Source organism: Vanessa atalanta, chromosome 6 (genome assembly GCF_905147765.1).
Source record: "Vanessa atalanta chromosome 6, ilVanAtal1.2, whole genome shotgun sequence".
In the NCBI taxonomy this organism is placed as follows: domain Eukaryota; kingdom Metazoa; phylum Arthropoda; class Insecta; order Lepidoptera; family Nymphalidae; genus Vanessa; species Vanessa atalanta.
This window is the reverse complement of record NC_061876.1, coordinates 9,548,222-9,568,114: the sequence shown is the minus strand read 5'-3', so window position 1 is coordinate 9,568,114 and position 19,893 is coordinate 9,548,222. Positions and strand designations below refer to the sequence as shown.

General features: G+C 32.1%; 1 protein-coding gene across 2 annotated transcripts in view; it reads left to right on the top strand.

Annotated features, from left to right (window-relative positions):
• Window positions 1-16,217, top strand: part of LOC125064778 (protein Tob1) — a 41,979-nt gene extending 25,762 nt beyond the window's left edge. The window contains exons 1-4 of one of the 2 annotated variants that reach the window (XM_047672001.1): window positions 13,981-14,001; window positions 14,307-14,606; window positions 15,469-15,560; window positions 15,694-16,217. In XM_047672001.1, the coding sequence (XP_047527957.1) occupies window positions 14,318-14,606; window positions 15,469-15,560; window positions 15,694-16,071 (759 nt within the window). In that variant the 5' untranslated portion in view covers window positions 13,981-14,001; window positions 14,307-14,317 and the 3' untranslated portion in view covers window positions 16,072-16,217. Of the gene's footprint in view, window positions 1-13,980; window positions 14,002-14,306; window positions 14,607-15,468; window positions 15,561-15,693 lie in introns of those variants that run through there. The other variant, XM_047672000.1, reaches the window with a different exon arrangement.
• The last annotated feature ends 3,676 nt before the right edge of the window (window positions 16,218-19,893 follow it).

The window sequence follows — 19,893 nt, the reverse complement described above, 5'->3', positions numbered from 1 at the left end:
TCGTTCCTCTTTTAAAAAAGAATATGGCCAATGACAAAATTTTATGTTTATTTTTAAATAAATATAATCTAATGGATTCTATTTAAATATAGTATGCATATAATGAATATTATATTCAAACTTCAAGGTAAATAAATATAGTTGACACTTGTCATACCAAGAACAGTAACTAAATAATTTAACAGCTGTAATGTCATATAATTTAGCGTTCATTAGTTAAGTGGTACCATTATAACTATGTGTAAGGTTGTTTACTGTCGACTTTAAGTAACTTTTGTTGCCATTATTGGATTTAAATTTCGTTGCTTGTTTGAAATCAGCAATCAAATTGTATCAATGCACACTTATAAATATTATAACAATCGATTTTTGAAATATTGCCGACGTTACGCTATTGGTTGGATTTTAAATTTGACATAATCGCAAAATTAAATTTTCTATTCGCAAATCGTCATCGTGATAACGAATCATATTTATACATACTTTAAACATAGATAACAGTGACAGTTGCAAAATGCTCGTTAAATAGAACTAATCGCGTGTCACCGAATTCATTTGTAACACGCACACATAACACACACAATTACTAATCATCGAATTCAAATTCCGTCACATATATCACTTAATTTATTTTCTAAGGATCATCGGTACCTTTCAAATAATATATTTCTATCTTTCTAAAGTGAATACAAGATAAAAGAGCTGAATTTTTTCATGTTCACGCATTTACAATGTTAATCTTTAACACATACGCAAAACCACACACACATACATATAACTGAACCGAAAAATTACTTAAATGATAACTTATACAATAATATTAAATGTGTTCTGGGTATATTGTAATGTGACTTTATGTATCTTTACCATAAAATATAAAAATCCATTGATACTCCGTTCCCGATTTCTCTACATATGCCACCTTTTAAGACTCTTAGAGGTTCTTAAATTAATACTTTTAATATCGTTCATTATAAAACAACTTTCATAATCAGGCAGATGAAATTGTATTAGGGTGTATATTATAATGAGATTTCAAAGTAAAAACTAAGATGAACATTTACAAACATACGTATACACATGTATCCACACACAAATACCCTGCTATAAAAATCCTTTCGAACAGTTGAAATGCGTAATTTTAAACCACCAAATAAATACCTATCAATTTCGATGACCAAAATTATTTGGATTGAGAGTTTGAAAATATCACATGTGTTAATAGACACTTTTACGATATGACAAAATCAGCACAAAGGCTCGACTTATAATAAAACCCACGCGCGATGTCGACATAACGAAATATTTCCTTCCGATCCATCTTTCTTACTCGCTGAGGTCTGAAACATGTTTAAAAGCTTTCAAAGAGCGATAAAATTGCGACGGTCTGTTTTCAACTGAATTGACGTCCACAGAATCATACCTATTAAATAGAGTAACGGTTTTAAAAACCTTTTAAATGTTGGCAATACTTGACAACGCGTAGGTATATTTTATTTATTAACTTACATAATTGAAAGTTTTTGTAATTTATTTTGTATTTGAATGACGAACATCAATCGTTAACTAATTTTATTTCAGAAGGTTGTTTATGTGTGTAAGTAATAACGTAGCCTAATAATGTGTGTGATATAAAATTCTATGATAGATAATAACAGACCAGATAAGAATATTACATTCTTAAAATTGTAAACGATGATTATAGAATACGTCCATTTTAATGGTACACGTTGGATTCAAATTTGGAGAAGCAAACGTTCTCATCTGCTTAGTTTATGTTTCTGTTTATAATTCTTCTCGCGTTTGACGGTGAAGGAAAACTGATGAAATGACATATGACCACTCTGCACAGATAACAAAAACCGCTCGGTTTCTTTCGCCGACTCCGAGTATGTTCTTTTCAAATCCAATGGAAGATTCTATTCATTCTATTTTTTAAATAATTTGGTATCGGCTCTTATATTTTTGTATCCTATTTTTTTATTTACTCAGATTTAGCAAACACATTCATACATTTCCGTAAATAGGTAATTACCAAAGCGTTTTTAAAACAGCTAATTTAATTTTTTTACGAGTAAATGTTAAATGTAGACCCTAACCTAGTAAGATAAGCTAATGATAGACTAGGAAAATGATGATAGACTAAGAAAAACTTTGTCGTGCCTAAATACTGAAATGCCTGAATACAAAATGCACTTTGAAAAATAAAATACTTTTAGATGTGATTTCATTGGTTTGTTCGTCGTATACGAAAGTACTGAAGTAAATCCCGTTTAAGCTCATAGTCTCTAACGTTGACTAATGTCAGGAGATATCGTTAGATGAGATTATTAGGCCATAACGATACATCAGTCTATTAGCTGTGGACTAGTGGAACGTAGACAAATGCAACCTATTCATATCATTGCTGTCTAGATCATAAGCGGTAGCGGTTCACGTCTGTGACGTTTTTGTTTCCATTTTTTGTTTTAACAATATTATTTCTTTACAATTAATAAATGGTATGGTTCAGTCCTGGATGCGTAAGTAGGTACCATTCAGGTACGAATTATTGCAAGACGACCTCCGTGGTCGAGTAGTGTGTACACCGGTTTTCATGGGTACGCCACTCCGAGGTCCCGGGTTCGATTCCCGGCCGAGTCGATGTAGAAAAAATCATTAGTTTTCTATGTTGTCTTGGGTCTGGGTGTTTGTGATACCGTCGTTACTTCTGATTTCCATAACACAAGTGCTTTAGCTACTTACATTGGGATCAGAGTAATGTATGTGATGTTGTCCAATATTTATTTATATTTATTTATTATTATTTATATTATTATTGCTGCAATTGTTTAATTATTTATATAAGATCTGGTATAACAGGCAACTGGACTTATGTTATTAATTAAATATACATACTCAAGCAACATATCAACTTTATATGAGATTTAAATATTCATTTAACTACTTACCGTCAACCGTCTGCTAACCAACTATCAGTAAAAATGAAAACTGTTAATTTTATTATTCTATCTTCAATATAAAAATGTGTATTAGTATTAAACATATGTTTGATATAAATAGACTATCGCGACGAGTATATACACAGATAAGACAACGTCTGCTAGGATTTGCAAATAATAATATGTCTATCTGTCATGACGATAAAAACATCATTGAATTAGAGTAAAAACATTTTGCGATGGTCGTTTTGACCAATGGATGATCAGGCGAACTAAATCCTAAATAATTATTTACAAAAATCATATTTGGAACTCAATCGCTAGTTCTCGTGACTTGAAACGGAGTAAACAGTATTTCTCGACATTTTTCTTTGTACTTTATTTCATTTATTCCTCTCCTGATAAAAGTCCGAGATATACATTCAATTTAATTTCGGTTTATTTTTATGAACGCTACAAGGTGCGTAGTATTGTGCCGCGGCACGGTGATGAAAATTTATCGACAAACTTAAAACTAACTTTTGTTACGAAAATAAAATTGACATTTTGATATTTCTTAATGTAAAAACTGTGCATGTCAAACTAATGACAGGTTGTTGCAATTTCAAAATAAAAAAAAAAAAACGGTACAATGAAATATAGTAATATTTCGTTTTAGTTTATTGGAACGAGGTTCTTCTACACGTCTTAACGTAGAGTTAACTGGAGGAGATCACCTAAGTAAAAAGCCTCATACCCGTTCCAGCGACCGTATCTCTTTCACTCCCTCTCTGTCTGTAAACGGTTTTATGAATAATATTAGGCTTCTTTTCGTTATTGTTTCAATTCACACGGGACTTTAAACAACAATTTTGCCATTGTCATTTGAATATTCACAGTCGTTTTTAAGTTATTTCATTGTATCGGTTATTTTAATAATATACTCGTATAGCGAAAGCAAATTCGTCCTAATCGAGTATACAACGACACCTCTAATTTTTTCTTACTGCTTAGTTAAGTGCGCCATAACAAAAAACAAATGAAGCATAGAGTTCTTTGAGGCGTCCTTGTATAAATGAACAACGAATAAACTTCTTATAGATCACACTCCCGATAATTGTCTTGCTAAATATATTGACGCCACGTACTCAAGTCACACTCATCACACACACGTACTTAATATTACTAAAACTAAGTATCGGATCACTTCCTAGGAAGTTTTTCTTAGTGAAATGATCCAGTCTCATTCCAAATCAATAAGATATGTAAAAACGTCTTATCTTCAATACATCACCAAGTCATAACCCTGCAGAACGCTATTTCGTCTAACGTTTGTATTTCAAACCATAATACATTCTTTTTTTTTTTAATTCTGGCATACGTAATACGATTTTGTTATACACAGTCTATTTTATTGTAAAGTTTGCACAAAAGTAATATTTAAATAACTGACTTATTCGATCCCAAAATTTTCAGCCTTAGATGACACAGCCATCATCGTTATCAAAAGTTATTTGAATCTCACATTATATACAATACTGAAATTCCCTCAATTCCATATCTATAAAACCTTATAAAGCTTAATGTTACCAAAATATTTTCATACGAATCGTAATAAATACAGTTCCATTCCATAAACATCTTTCGTAATCTTATTTTCGGCACATAAATAATCGGCGACGACATCAAAACATAGTCCACACAAATAGAAAATATATTGTTAATTATGGTCAGAAGTCAATTTGTCCCGAACGTTTTAAGCAGCAGGCGGTAAGTGGGAGATGAACGGAGGAATATCTGCTTTGCTTTCATTGTTATAAGTGTTTTTATTGAATGTACTAAGTCGGGGGTTGTCGGGCAGTGGGGCGACGGATCGATACTGGGTTACTGATATAAATAGGACAGAACTTAAAGGCCGTACGCCTCCAACGCTCGGTTTCGTTCTCGTGAATCGATTTCGAGATGAGTTGGAAGCTGTAAAAATGTCTGCGACGACAGGACGTCTTGAAAATATTTTATAAAGTAAATTTGAATTTCTCGTATTTTCCCCGTCTTACACACAGACAACAGATGTCGTAAACATTTGATATTTTTTTAATAAAGGCTCAGAGAAAAAGTCTTATGAATAAATCATGGTATCTATTATTATAATGGAAAGGGTTATAATCCCAAGTTTGTGTGATGTATAGTTCTGAGGCTGTTTCATACTTTATGTTCTACGAAATATTTGTTTACTACTAAGAAAAGGGATATTACATATAATTTTCTTTTTCGGCACATAAAAATGATGTCTCTATTCCTTATTGTTTTGCTTTACTAAATTTCCGTAAATTTTATTATATATATTAGTCATTATGTATATTAGCTACCTTTCAGATAATAAAATTGTTATTTTTCCTTTGATTTTGAATACTTAAAAAAAAATTATGTATTTATTACAAACGTCATATTTTTAAAACCTTTTGTCTATGACCATTGATAATCAGCCAACACGTCTAAGTGCTACGCGGAAACGTCGTCATAATTGCAGACGCAAAACTCTAAACTAACAACCTCTGGTTCAACGTAGACTTCAATCTTTAATCAATAAATTTACCCGCTTAAGTGTAACAAGGCACTTCATCCAGTTATACGTTCCGGGTGAATAGGTCGCGACATTAAACCGCAATCCACTCCCGCCGGCGAGAAGGTCGCGATGATATGAAACATTATATAGTGTAATCTAATGGCAGTTTGAGTAAAATATACAAACCTTTGGTTTACAACAATCTATGCGATTTGCTATGTTATATGAAAAACAGGTCTTTATTAGTCAATATTCCTTCTTAATGAAATACATCCGATAAAATTTCGCTGTGAATATTAAAACCGCCATTTTTATTTTTAAAGTTGATTAATTGTATTTATTTTTACTCCTCCTGCTGTTGGATTAGACTATAGTGATTACATTTATAATTCGTGTATCGTTTTTTACAATCAAACTTAACAACGTAATATTGAGTCATTCCTAAAATGATTTATTAAATACATTCAAAAACACGCTTGTATCACTTGAGTGAAAATTATTATGAGAAATACCCGCTATCTCTTATAACTTAAGTGGTGATTATTCTAAGGTCACGTCGATGCCTTAATAAATAACCGTGTTTTAATTTATGAAGGTCAATCTTTATTTTTAATTAATCACGTGCCAGACATGTGTATTTATTTTAAGCTTAAGTTTAAGTAATGACCTAATAATGTTGACCCAAATCAAACTGTTCAACTTATATATGATCCCTCCTCGGCTTCGCAGGGTCGACACTAAATAAATACACACATCGTGTGTCGGCCTTTTCTTTTTTTTATTTAAGATGGACAGGCTGATTGAGGCTGACAATAGGCTACCTGATGTTAGGTTCACACTACCATTCATAGTCATTGTCACTGTAAGAAATTAAATATCCCTTCAACCTTGGGGAATGAGTAAATCCTTGTGCCTATAGTTATACTGGCTCACCCTTCAAACCGGAACAAACCCTTCGAACTGTCAGTCTGTGTGTGAATATATACATATTATTATTTTTTTAATAAAGGCTCCTTTTAAGTCTATTTATTGCAGATACCATAATGACCTATATCTGGAAACGAAGTTGAAAAGGTAATTTAATCGTTATCGGAATACGTATAAGCAGTTTAACCCGGTCTAGAAACTTGAGTTCGCCGGTTATGCTATCATAAACTTAATTATAATTAGCTGGCTGTTTATTTTTTAAAGACAGAATTTGATCTTAAAAAGAAATTTATTTCTTTAACGTTTTGTATATATTTTTGTCAATTTATATTATTATGTAATAAATTATTTAGACGCGGATAAAAACGGAATACAAATATACGTGATTATACAAGTAACGTATCTATACTTAATATTATAAATGCGAAATTAACTCTGTCTGTCTGTCTATTTCACGGCCAAACCACTGCATTTTAATGAAGTTTGTTATGAAGCAAGCTTGATATTTTTATGCCTAACACCCTGTTATGACCGACTCGTAAAACGCGACTGAAACAGCAGGCGACAACTTGTATTTTATAAAACATAATAAAATTTAAATTATTAGTAAGAAAACGTTTTTAAAAACAGTATTTTAATACAAAATTATGCTGTTGATCGTTGAGAAGTTCTTTCGTCTGGATTACCAGGGTGTGGAATCATATCAAGATCAGAGATAGGTAAGTTCGAATTCAGCTTACATTTGACTTAGACAAACAATCATTGCAATTTAAAAAAAAACTAATAAATACACCATGTGTAAATAATTGCTGGTCTAAGGCTTTTAAAAAGCTTCGCAGTTTATTCCTTCAAGCTGCTCCAGTTCGAGTTGGTGGAACATATTTCAGATTTTCATCCGACATATACTGGTGTATGCTGGTGTATAAATACAAATATCACATAAAAATCAGTGGTGTTTACCTTAGTTTGAAAACGTAATCATGGTTTAAGATTCATATGTTCAAACCACTAGTTAATCTCGGCTTTGGTTAAAATATATTACTCGTATATAACATATATAGAGATAACCATGATACAAATAAGACATGTGGCTGATAAATAAAACGCATAGCTAATATTTGTGTTTGCACGTAATTTCGTGACGTCACGCCACGTTCCGATCTCCATTGTAATTCACACGCGAAATTACGAACGTTCGTACCTAGCCCTCTCGAATTTATTACATTCGTTGATTTATTTCGAGTGAAAGCTATAAAATAAATTGAATTTCTCAACAACTAACTGCCCCTCGTATATACCTTTTTCGTTTAAAATTCAATATAAATATTTAAACTGATGACGTTAACATTTAATCTTATCTAAGAGTACGAACCGTTGTGGACAATACTCGTAATATGGTTTTTAATATTTAATTTTTCATAAAAAAACGTATATAATAATCCCTTTTTACCGAAGAAAAATAAATAACATTCATATAGAAGCGAATTTATAATTAAAACGTTTAATGAAAAATACCGATCGATAAATCATTAATAAAAACGAATTTAACTGCTCATTATCCGAATACAAGCTGATCAAATGAAATATCTAGATACGAATCAGAACCATTTTGTACCTCCTGTAGTTATGTATATGTATATAATGTCGACATCCATTGGGATTTTCAATCAGTGTCGAACCCTTAGCACCTTAGAGACATCTCGAAATGGTAGTTCAATAGTACATCGTATTATACAATTCCATAAATGTTCAAGGCCGTGTTTGGTCCCTAGAGAACGTGAACCCGAGCCATGAGTATCCCCTATACGACACACATCCTGAGCTTTACGTGAGGGGTACACTTGATAACATCACAATCACACATCAATCGATATAAGATGCAATAATTGAAGAAATTATATCAAGTCTTAATAATTCTAAATCCGTCTTTCAAACCCGATTTAAGGTGCCTTTAGGTCGAGCGTATTATTTGAGTACTTTAGTGAGATCTCGTTTTTTGTCTGTCTGTCAGTATGTCCCGCTGTAACTCAAGAACGGTTGAACCGATCCCTATAGAAATTGGTATACAGCAAGATGGGATACATGGGAATACATGGGATTGCGCAAATAATAGATATATATATAATTCGGGTAAGCCTCATGACAGCTATAACGAAATTTATTTTATATATATATATATATAAGATAAGGCTGAGTGGTAGGATCATTTTATTGAGCAGATACCCACTAAGAAAGGAATTTTGATAATTTGGTATGGAAGTCCGTCATTTTTTAAGTTAGAACCATGAAACTTTATTTTTGGGATACTTATTAGAAATGAGGAGATACATATTTAAGCGTTTCTGGATATTCTAGCCCTAAAGATTGAAATAGGGGTTGAAATTTCGTATATAGGTGTCTTGATGTCCGTTATTTTTTAAATTATAAGATTGGCGCACCAATAATGTTACAGAGGAATTTAAGACCTAGAAGAATATCTTTGATATCATCAGAATATCGCTTAAGTTCAAGAGAGTACAGCTCGCGATTAAACTCTATTTCGTCATGACAATAAATAAAGCAAAAGGTCAAATCTTTAAAATGACCGGAGTAGACCTAAGAGAAGACTTTTTTTCGCGTGGACAGTTTTAAATTGCTTGTTCAAAAATTAGCTCTACGAGCAGTCTGGTGGTTCTAGCCCACGAGTCGAACCACATATGTGGTATTGTGGTACACAAAAAGTAAAATTCTTAAATTAACGTAATATTTTAAATTATTCTGATGATAATATAATCAATTTCCTCGCGAGCAAATCCGCAAGCAACAGCTAATTTACTTATAAATTTTATAAGTGTTAAATCTTTATTTAATTTATAATTCGGTAATTAAAAATAAATTAATAAATTTAGAGCGAGACCTAACATTAATTTCAATTCTCGTTAACTAATTTTGTCGCTTTGTTATAAATTTATATTAAACATTTTCTCTAATAGTAACTTCCAAAGACTTTTATAATATCACAAGGTAAAGTTAACAAAGATCGCTTCTCGTTTGAAATAACCATTTCTATGGAACAAAGTTATTTGAAACTTCTAGAAGCAAGTAAAAGTTTCCAGGTCCGTTTTATTGCAGCATCCTCTCATCGAACCCTTATCTAAATTTGAAACAAATTGTAGAGACAGACTTTAAAATTGTAACGCTTAAGAACAATATCTAACATTATTATAATGCGATAAAAATAAAACGGTAACTATTTATAAGCTGATGTAAAAATAACTGAGTACTTTTTATTTATTTCAAGTTATAATATTCTATACAGCAAAAGTCAATGTAAAACCTACTTACCAGGGTTCTAAATAAAATAACCACTTGATAAAAATAACTAGTGACTGCCTATGGCTTTGATCCGTGAGATTAAAAATTAAAAACAATTAAATAAAACCTCTTTTTAATATATAAAATTGGGTTGTTTTTTTTATATATTTAAATCGTCATCTTCATTTAAACAGATTTATTACGTAACTTTTAATCATGGCTTTCAACGTAGATTAATATTACACAGCTCTAAATAGTATATCATAGAGAAATACTTCAATAGAAACCACAAGTCAGTCATTCGTATTCTGCATTCAGACGGATTAAAAGTTAACTTCAAAGTAAGTATTTTACAGTTGGCTGGTTTTATCAATGACTTACCAAGTCGAGGCATTGTAATCTTGACTTTTGATATAACTGATTTAAGCAACAATATTGCTATATAAATATATACGTACATTAGATTGTGATTAGTTGTGTTTTTTTTCAACTTAGTCCTCTGGGAAAAGACATCGCATCATACAGCCATTTTTATTTATAAATATAACAAATACTTCGGATCTTAACCAGTTTACATTTATAGATACACAGTTTATGAAATCTATTTATTTAACTAGTTTGTAAAAAAAATTTTTTCATGTCGTTGGATACTGTTAATTTTTTAATATTTAGTACTTATTTATTATTTCCATTATCATTTATGTTTATTTAAAAAAATATGCTGTCAAAACGATTTATAAAAAGAACCTTTTGTCATGAAATTATTTACTTAGTATTTGAATAGTATTACAAAGCAAAATACGAGCTCATGAATTGCATTACTCGGAGATCACGATCACGTGGAGAGAAGTCACGTTGCACTATAATAACCCATTTTATAGTAAAAAGAAAACCGAGAGACATTCTTCTTTCCTCGCATACTCTGCTGGAATTCTACTTAAACTACCAATGACAAAAATATTTAAATTCCTTTCATATTTTTACATAACACTTGGACATTAGATGTGAACAGAGATAATGTTTAACTTGACATAAATGTTAGACATTGTTTATACTATAAAAACAAATTTTATTTATGAAAGTCTATCTGTCTGTTGCACTTTCACTGCCAAACCACTGAACCGAATTTGATGAAATTTAGTGTAAAGCAAGCTCGGGCTTGACGAACAACGAAGCCGCGGGCGACTACTAATTGTACATACAGGTAACATTACAAGACATAATAACAATGTGATATTCGATAAATGTACACGTTATAAAACAAAATCAATATATTTTAACACTATCTGAACCTGCAGCTTTAACAGCGTGATTTTTTTTAAACTTTACTTATAGTACATAAACCGTTGCGTCAAATGGGAGCATTTTACCCAAAGGGGTGAATTAAAAACGTAGTCTATGTCCCGGAGCTCAAACTATCTCCATACCAAATTTACCAGTTTAAGCTTGAAGAGGTAACAGAGAAAGTCGCTTTCGCATTTATATTATTTGTATAGAAAACAATAACTGATTATTTAATTATTAATCACATTAAGTTGCGACATCAATAAACTTTTTTACATTTGTAATCAAGCAAGCGTTTTTCTGAGTGCTGACTCGAATTGCTCGTAGCAATTACATCGATTTGTTTAGGAACTACATTAGCTCCTGATAGCTCTGCAAATATTACAAAATTTTCGTAAAGAATATTTTCCTTTTGATAAATTTCATTTAAAACTGAAAGGTCGGAAAGGTCTAAAGGTCATAAAACATTATATACAGCAGAGTGAACCGCCCGTCATCCATCCAGGTGTTTGCTTGCAATCAAATAAAGGTAGAATATATTACAAGAAGCAATATTTTATTAAAATCGCTGACTGAAGACAGTCTGAATTGGACTGGAATATAAATAATATTACCAATTTTAGAAATCCAAAAATATCATAGTGTTTTTTATTAAATAAATTGTGTAATAAATGAAATCTATAATTAGATTCTACTCACTCACTCTAAGACAAGTAATTGCTCCGTGCTTTTGCTGGTTTAAGGCGTATCTATGTCATTTGCTAAAGGCATTAAAAAATAATTTAAGAAATTATTTGTTGCCCGTTGCCAAGCTTGTTTCCACTTCCTTTTTATGAAACAAATGGTATATAAAACCGAATAGCGATACGAAAAATGTACATCCGTGTATTTTTGTAGACAGCTTTTTAACTAACGTTCAAACTAGCAATTATTTTAGCAGAAAGTTGAAAACGCACGAAACTCTGCAACTGTTAACTATTCACAGAAATGTCACGTGCACCTACAATGTACATAGACCAATTAACTCTTTATATGTACCTACTATATACACGTGTTAGTTACGTAGTGGATTTAACTAGTTTGACTTTCGAGTAATTTCTAGTGAAATTTGCGATTTAAAATGTTTAACGAGGCAATACATTATTAGTTTATAAACTTTAGCTGTTATTGACCTTTTAGGGACATATTATATTAGTTGGCAAAATTAGTGGTGATTGTTAATATTTCTCATAACGCCAACGTCTATGAGCGGTGGTGACCATTAACGATCAGGATCCGTTTTCTCTTCCCTACATTATAAAAAATTTTAAACATCCTTGTGCCTGTGCACTTAAAGCCAGAACACAAAAATACTTAAAAATTGCTGTTTGGCGGTAGAACATATTAGGATGAGTTAGTGGTACCCGGCGGGCATGATAGCCCTTCCACTAAGTATTTTTATTTTCTATTACCATATTTACTCGGCTTACTCGCCTTTTAATTAAGAACAGTTAATTATTTTCTTGATTGTGATACATATTTCTTTACTTTGAACATGTTATGACTTTACGTCTACATTACAAACAAGCACGCTCGCTGCATATTAACACGTGACAAAATTTCACAATTGAAACGATTTTCGTAATAAAAATGATATAATTGTAATTTAGAATTCGTAAAATAAATATTCATTATTAAATAATATATCCTAAATACTAAGAATATGTATTAGAATCTATTTTTATTTTACTTTAAAAAAGTAAAAGAACATGACCTCTTTTCTTTGATTTCCTTAGATCTACGACTCGCTTGTCCACTTTTAACATCTGTGGAACGCCGGAGTTAATTCGGTGCGGAAACAAAATCGGCAGATTCCGTATTCTATTTTTGAACAGACAGGGTCAATAACCAACATCATAACAAACAGCTAATACTGAACTTCGATATCATTTTTTTTATTATTATTTTTTTTTTCGTTTTAAAATATTCTATTATTTTCAAGATGTCATTATTATTAGTAATAAAATCACTAAAATATTTATTAACGCTATAATTTTTTACATAAATTATACGTTGCGTATTTTTTTTTTGATTATTGACATATATTTAAGAAAATTTTTATTTTAGTGTACCGATAACAAAATATTAATAACGACTTATATACTACAAAAATTTTAAACATTCAATTCAAAAGCAAGTCCTAAGTCTATTTAAATAAAATACATTAGGAAGTAGCGAACAGTTTTCCAAGAAACTAATCAATGGTATTAATAAAATCAATAGGTATATAATTAGTATTTAAACGAATGGTGTATACCTTTAGTCGATAAATATTATATTGGTTTTAATCTAGAATAAGTTAAATCTAGAAAGAGTTAGAAAGGTTAGAAATAAAAAATAATAAAACACCATGCGTTTGCGTTTCTTACATGACGTCGCTACTGTAATTAACTTAATTGTCTAAAATGGAATCTAATTATCACTGCTAATTAATTACCAACCACGCAAATATTAAAAAAAATCTAAAATAAATAAACGGAGCGACTGATTATGGAAATCAAATCAGATAGAGCCGGTAAACGAAACTTGCTAGGAAATGTTTGCGCAAGCGAACGCGTTTAAAAATATAGTTAATTGTAAATAAATTTGTACTCGTCGTGGAATATTCGTTTTCCAGAGTATACGAGCGCGGGCTTGTGAGTAAACTTTGCGCAGCGCAAATCTGCGACATCCCAAAATAAAATAACGAAATTCATTCTTTTATACTTTACTTGATTACGGTTATTTTGATATTAAGTTTTGTTAACTTAATTTTAGAACACTATACGTTCCAAACAAACATATTATATATTATCTCAAACAGTATATTTCTAGCTGACGTGAGATTTTAAGTCGTTTCGTTCAGTTTTCAAGTAACGAATGTTATCAGTGAGATAAAAATATCGATCTTGAGATAATACGTGATTTTGTGAGACGAATAGATCATTTTACGAACCAGTATCAATGAGTACAGCTGATTATTCTTACGAGGTAGGTAATATTTTACAAAAAAAAACCTTAGATTAAATAAATATCAGGTGAAAGTGAATTTGGTGTTAAGAAGTGCAATTCGAAAGTCCTGGATTGATTTTGACGGTACCTTTAAAGTTGGAAGATGCCACGTTGACGATATCCGTTTAAATCGTTAAATCTTTTATCATTATAATCCTTGGCACAGATCATATATACGCAAAAAATTACAGCGCTTTAAAATATATCCCGGATGCATGTGTCATTCTTTTTATTAAGATTATCAGAACAGTTAAGATAACCAAACATATTTTCTTTGTCCACAGTAAAACCAACAATGCATATTGAAGTACAAGTCGCACTTAACTTTGTCATATCATATCTATACAACAAGCTACCGAGACGGCGGGTCAACATATTCGGGGAAGAATTAGAAAAAGCGCTTAAAGATAAATTCCGGGGTCACTGGTACCCGGATCGACCGTGCCGAGGGTCAGCGTTTCGATGTCTGAAAACCGGTGGTCCTTTAGACCCAGTTCTGGAGCGAGCTGCACGAGAATCTGGCGTGCCGGTCCGAGATGTACTGGAACACCTTCCACGGGACCTTGCTGTTTGGGTCGATCCAGGTATGTATTTTACCATTTAAACCTTTATAAGTCTATATCATTTTTTTATTATAATTATAATCATTCTTCACTCTTAACTTTTTTTTGATACTATAATCAATTTCCAATAATTGTCGTAATTTAATGTCTATAATATTAGTTTATCTGCAATATATTCCAAGTACGCACACATAAAAATAAAGAAAGAACTTAATTCATAGTACGTTGTCATGAAATTTAAATAATTAAAAATGTTATGTAATAAAGTAAACAATACAAAAAGTACACATAACGTTCAACTAAAACATTATTTCTGAAGTAAAACAAAGTAACAACAAAATAAAAAAATCTCTGAACAGTTTTGTTTATTTACTTAGAAATATTATTACATTTTAAATACATTTAATATTAAATGTTTACAAAAATATATATCTAAAGCTAGAAGTATTTTAGTGCGTGCCTATCGCTTGTAAAACTTACATCGTAAGCACCTTTCGTAAATAAGACCGTCGGAGCGCCTGTCACGCACTTGTCACGATATAATTATATCTTACATCATTAGGTAAATGTGATTTAATTCTCATTTTTTGCTTCATCCTTTCATCTCGCAAGGTGCCTATAATATTATACAATTTTTCTATTATTAAAAGAATTGTTTGCGAATATACAATAATAAGTATATTCGCAAATTAAATAGAAATATCGGGGACCGAATTCTTTTAGATAAATCTTAATATTAATAACATGGAAACAAGGTTAGAACAGACTCTAATCTTGTGTAAAAAATATATATTGTATTATAAAAATGTTATCTTTGCATTTGCATAATTCATGGTTAGTATAACGTTTTAAATTTTTAATAAAAACATTGTTTTTTTTTCAGGCGAGGTGTCGTACCGTATCGGCGAGAAGGGTGCGGTAAAAGTGCTGTTTAGCAGCGACGAACGTGCCGCTGACGAAAGGACCGATAGAGAGGTACTTGTCTAAGACATAATATACCAATATCAATTTATATATCTGTTTGATGAATAGCACATTTAAATATTCTTTAGATAATTATGTAATATAATAAAACCAAGTTTCATAAACGTTTTGTATTGTATTACAGGTAACCCGTGCATTTAACCCGGAAGCGCAGTGTTTCCGGCCTGTGGAGCCAGTAGCGGCCCCATCGCCGCCCGCGCCTGCGGCTTTCTCGCCCGGCCCGCCCTTCCGAGCGCAGCCTCTAACCTTCACAACTGCCACATTCGCGCAAACCAAATTTGGAAGCACCAAATTGAAAACGAGCAGCAAACGCGCCAACCGCATGTCACCCACCGAGTTCAGCAACTACATCAAGCAACGGGCGGTACAGCAGCAGCTGGCAGCGCGCGCGTTGTCGCCGGCGACGGACCCCGCGGCGTACTTCATGGCGCGGCGCGACGCGGCGCCGGGCGCGCCGCCCACGTCCTACGCGCCGCCAGCGCACTTGCTGCTAGCCAACTGAGCCGCGCCTGCGCGCTAGCCGCCCCGCGCGATCCGCTCATAGAGTCTTTACTTTTTTACGAGAGAGACGCGCGCCGCGATTTATTTTTTTATTTTCCGCGGGGGCGTCCCGCGCCGCCCGCCGCTTGTGATATCCGTACGATTTTCCATAACTTTTTGTATTCTCGTTCGTTACGTCGATGTGTAAATTTATCGATAGGAGCAATAATCGGCCGCGCGACTCGCCGGCGATTTATTTTCGTACTATTTAAAGCCGAGTCGAATTTTTGATGTCTTCGTTCGATATCGATATAATATTCGTAGTGTTTAAGGGAGCGAAGGGCCGTGAGGCCGCGTGCGCTTACGACGACGTACCTTCTAGAGCGAGCCTGTATACATACGTCCTCCGATCTAAATAAATACTGATATTTAATTATGTATACATAAATATATATTCGTACGCGAATTATCTAATTTTTCACGTGGATACGAAAGGCCAATAGAGAAATTACGTATTTTTAATATTGAGAAATAAATTGATACTTTCTAAGAATATAGCGTACTGATATGTATTGTACTCATATATGTAATAAATGTTTGCATATCCGGTCGGACGCGGTCGGACGGCGCGGCGGGCCGCCCGAAGGCGTCGGAGATCTCACCTAGTGTAATCATCACTTGTACGATTGTACCCTTATAATAATTATGATATACATAAAATATTATAGGATTAGCTACGTTTCAATCTAACAGTATTTTTTTAAGAAGATATTAGTCCTTGTGTACATTGCCGGTCGAACGCATCGCGGCGACCGGTCTTAGTCTGTATGATAAATTTATATAATATTGTTATAAAAGACATGGATGTGGATAAATGATAGAAAAAAAAAAATATTTCTCAATTCATAAACTAACGGGTGCATGCAAATTCATTAAAATAAATACTATGTGTTATTTATCTTTTTTATATCTCACTCGGCAATTGTGTTCAGTGTTTCAATCGAGGTCGGCGTTAGCGATAGGTAACTGTGCTTAGGTATGCGGGTAGGCAGCTTGTCGTTGGTTGCGACACCACCTGCCGCCGGATGTTCACGTCACGCGTCATGACGTCACTCGTGTCGGCTCACACGGCCAGCCGTGTTCAAAAAATTCATACATTTGATACATTTAATAACTGTTAGGATAACTACGTTCAAATATATTAGAATATTATAAATGTTGTGTTAATATATCGCGGCAGGCGAGTCGTGTGGACCGACACCCCCAGATGCACAACAATGACAAGTTGTATACGGAAATTTGCAACTATTTTTTTACTATTTTTATATTTTGATTTAGATTAAGTCTAGTTGTATTATTTCAGTACATTTAATACGTATTTTATGCCCTATTATTATTAAATAAATTACGTAATTATAGGAACTCGATTGAAAAACTGGCCAAAAAGGTACAGTATTTTGTAGATAAAATCTATAATGTAAGATTATAATATAAAAATTAGTATAATGAGATTTTTTATTAATAAAGATACTTTTTATTTTTCTTTCTTTTGTAAGATATATTCGATGGAAGTGTTAAAGATAGTATATTTGCATAATATAGTTAAAGCGGTTCTCCTGTCCGCGAATATAATTAGTCAATAATAATTTTTCATATTGTTGTACGACTTTTTAAGTTTATATTAAAATGTTTTGTGCAATCTACAAGTTTATTTTGTTTTATTTCCTTCATTAATTACATGACCTTTAATTTTTTACATAAATGACGATACATAAACTGCCAACCAAATTTATCGTTGGTCGGCCGCATTTGTCTATCACTACATAGTATAAAACAAAGTCGCTTCCCGCTCTCTGTTTGTTCCTATACATACATGCTTAGAGCTTTAAAACTACGCAACAGATTTTGATGCGTTTTTTTAATAGATAGAGAAATTTAACAGGAACGTTTATATGTTTAATACATGCATAATATAGTATAGAAACACTGATATTTTTAGAGATTTCTTGCGTTTACATTGCAAACGCTGGCTGAATCCTACGAGATAGATCAAAATAATAAACTACAGTATTGTACACATTAAAAAGGCCTGCAAAAAAGTCATCGATGGTATATGTTTATCTCTTAGGGATAACCTATATTATAGCTATCAACGGCTACATCAGAATATAGACATCCCGTTCTCTCACTCCTCGCAGCCCATGAACTGGCTGGCCGGGTTGATTTCTGTTACATTTAATGTAATTTATAACTACCAACAAAATCGTCATCGTTGCGAATGTGTTCTGATGCCAAGACAAACCTAAAAAAGGTTTAATGGCATTTGTAATGTAATTGTATATTTGTTTTATTACACTGATATTAAAAAAAAAAAAAACCTACCATAAACAGAAATAATGGCTTATTTTCGAAGCGATTTTAAGCAATACAGCATTAATCCATATCAAATTAAGTAAACATTGTGCATTTACTATAGATTAATATGGCCCTTTACAGTATGTAATTTAAATGAATATTTTCGAAGATATTACAGTTTTAAAACGCACTGAGATAGCGGTTAGTATTGTCTAATGACAAAAAACTGTCAATGTTGTATATAGACATTCTGTGGTATATGGTGGCGGGTCGCTAGTCTATTAGCCTAGAGTTTAAGCAATTGAGTGTATTACCACGATTAAATCAAATCAAATCAAAAATCAAAAACTCTTTTTTTGGACATACACATTGTACAAATCATAAAATAAAATAAAAAATATACAAAATGACAAAAAACAGGAAAGAATGTGATGCCCAAATTGGTAAACCACTCAGCTTGTGTTGAAACCATTGTTAAATGATCTTCAACGCTGGTATTCTGTGGTCGCCAGTAGAAGACTTATTCGTTTGCTGATCAAATTGCAACTGCACAAATTATAAAAGGAGTAAAGTTCAAAACCAACTATTTACTAACCCTAAAAAGATTTATGTGATTTGCAGTTTTGAACTGTTTCTGTATTTGTAAACTAACATCTTCAGTTCAATAGTCTGTTCAACTTTATAGACATGCGTTGTTAACTCACTGCCGCTGAGGCAAACGAATGTGATGTAAAAATTTTGCCGATTTTTCTTAACTCCACACAACAACAACCTCTCGTAGACAGTTCAGGCTACTGAAGTCAACTAGTGCCTAGATTATTTCAGTCTTATGGTTGCAGATTTATTGTTAAATTAAAACTTTATAACATTTGTTTACATAAAAATTATTAACATTAAGGGCTTACTTAGATACATGTTTTTTTATTAAAATTAAATTAAATTAATAATACTTAATACTTGCTCAATAAATTACACAATTCATCAAAATATATTTCGTAAATAATCTCTAATTACTCAAATAGGACACTGTGAGTAACAATTCATATTTTAAATTTAAACATCCTCATTTAATTGCATGATATATATTATTACGGTGTTTATATTATAAATGAATAACATTAAGTAGGTACAAAAATACTTAACCTTTTTCAAATAATGATATGCTCATTCACATTCTCATTCCTTTCTATACTCGTTTCTATTTCATTAAAGTTTGACTCAGAAGATACAAAAAAACAGATTTTATACACTACAATATAACTGTTATGAATAATGGAAGTAACTCGAATATTCTAACAATAACACATAAGTAAGCTTTTCAATGACACACAAATAACACGGAACAAACTCATTTGTTCAATTTAGGTATAATGTGGTTCTAATGACATATTATAGCAATTAAAAAGAAATTACGCAAGAATTCATGCAATACATAAATGGCGGATCCAAGGCTTGAAGGTATTAGCAAAGTAAATACTAATAAATTCAA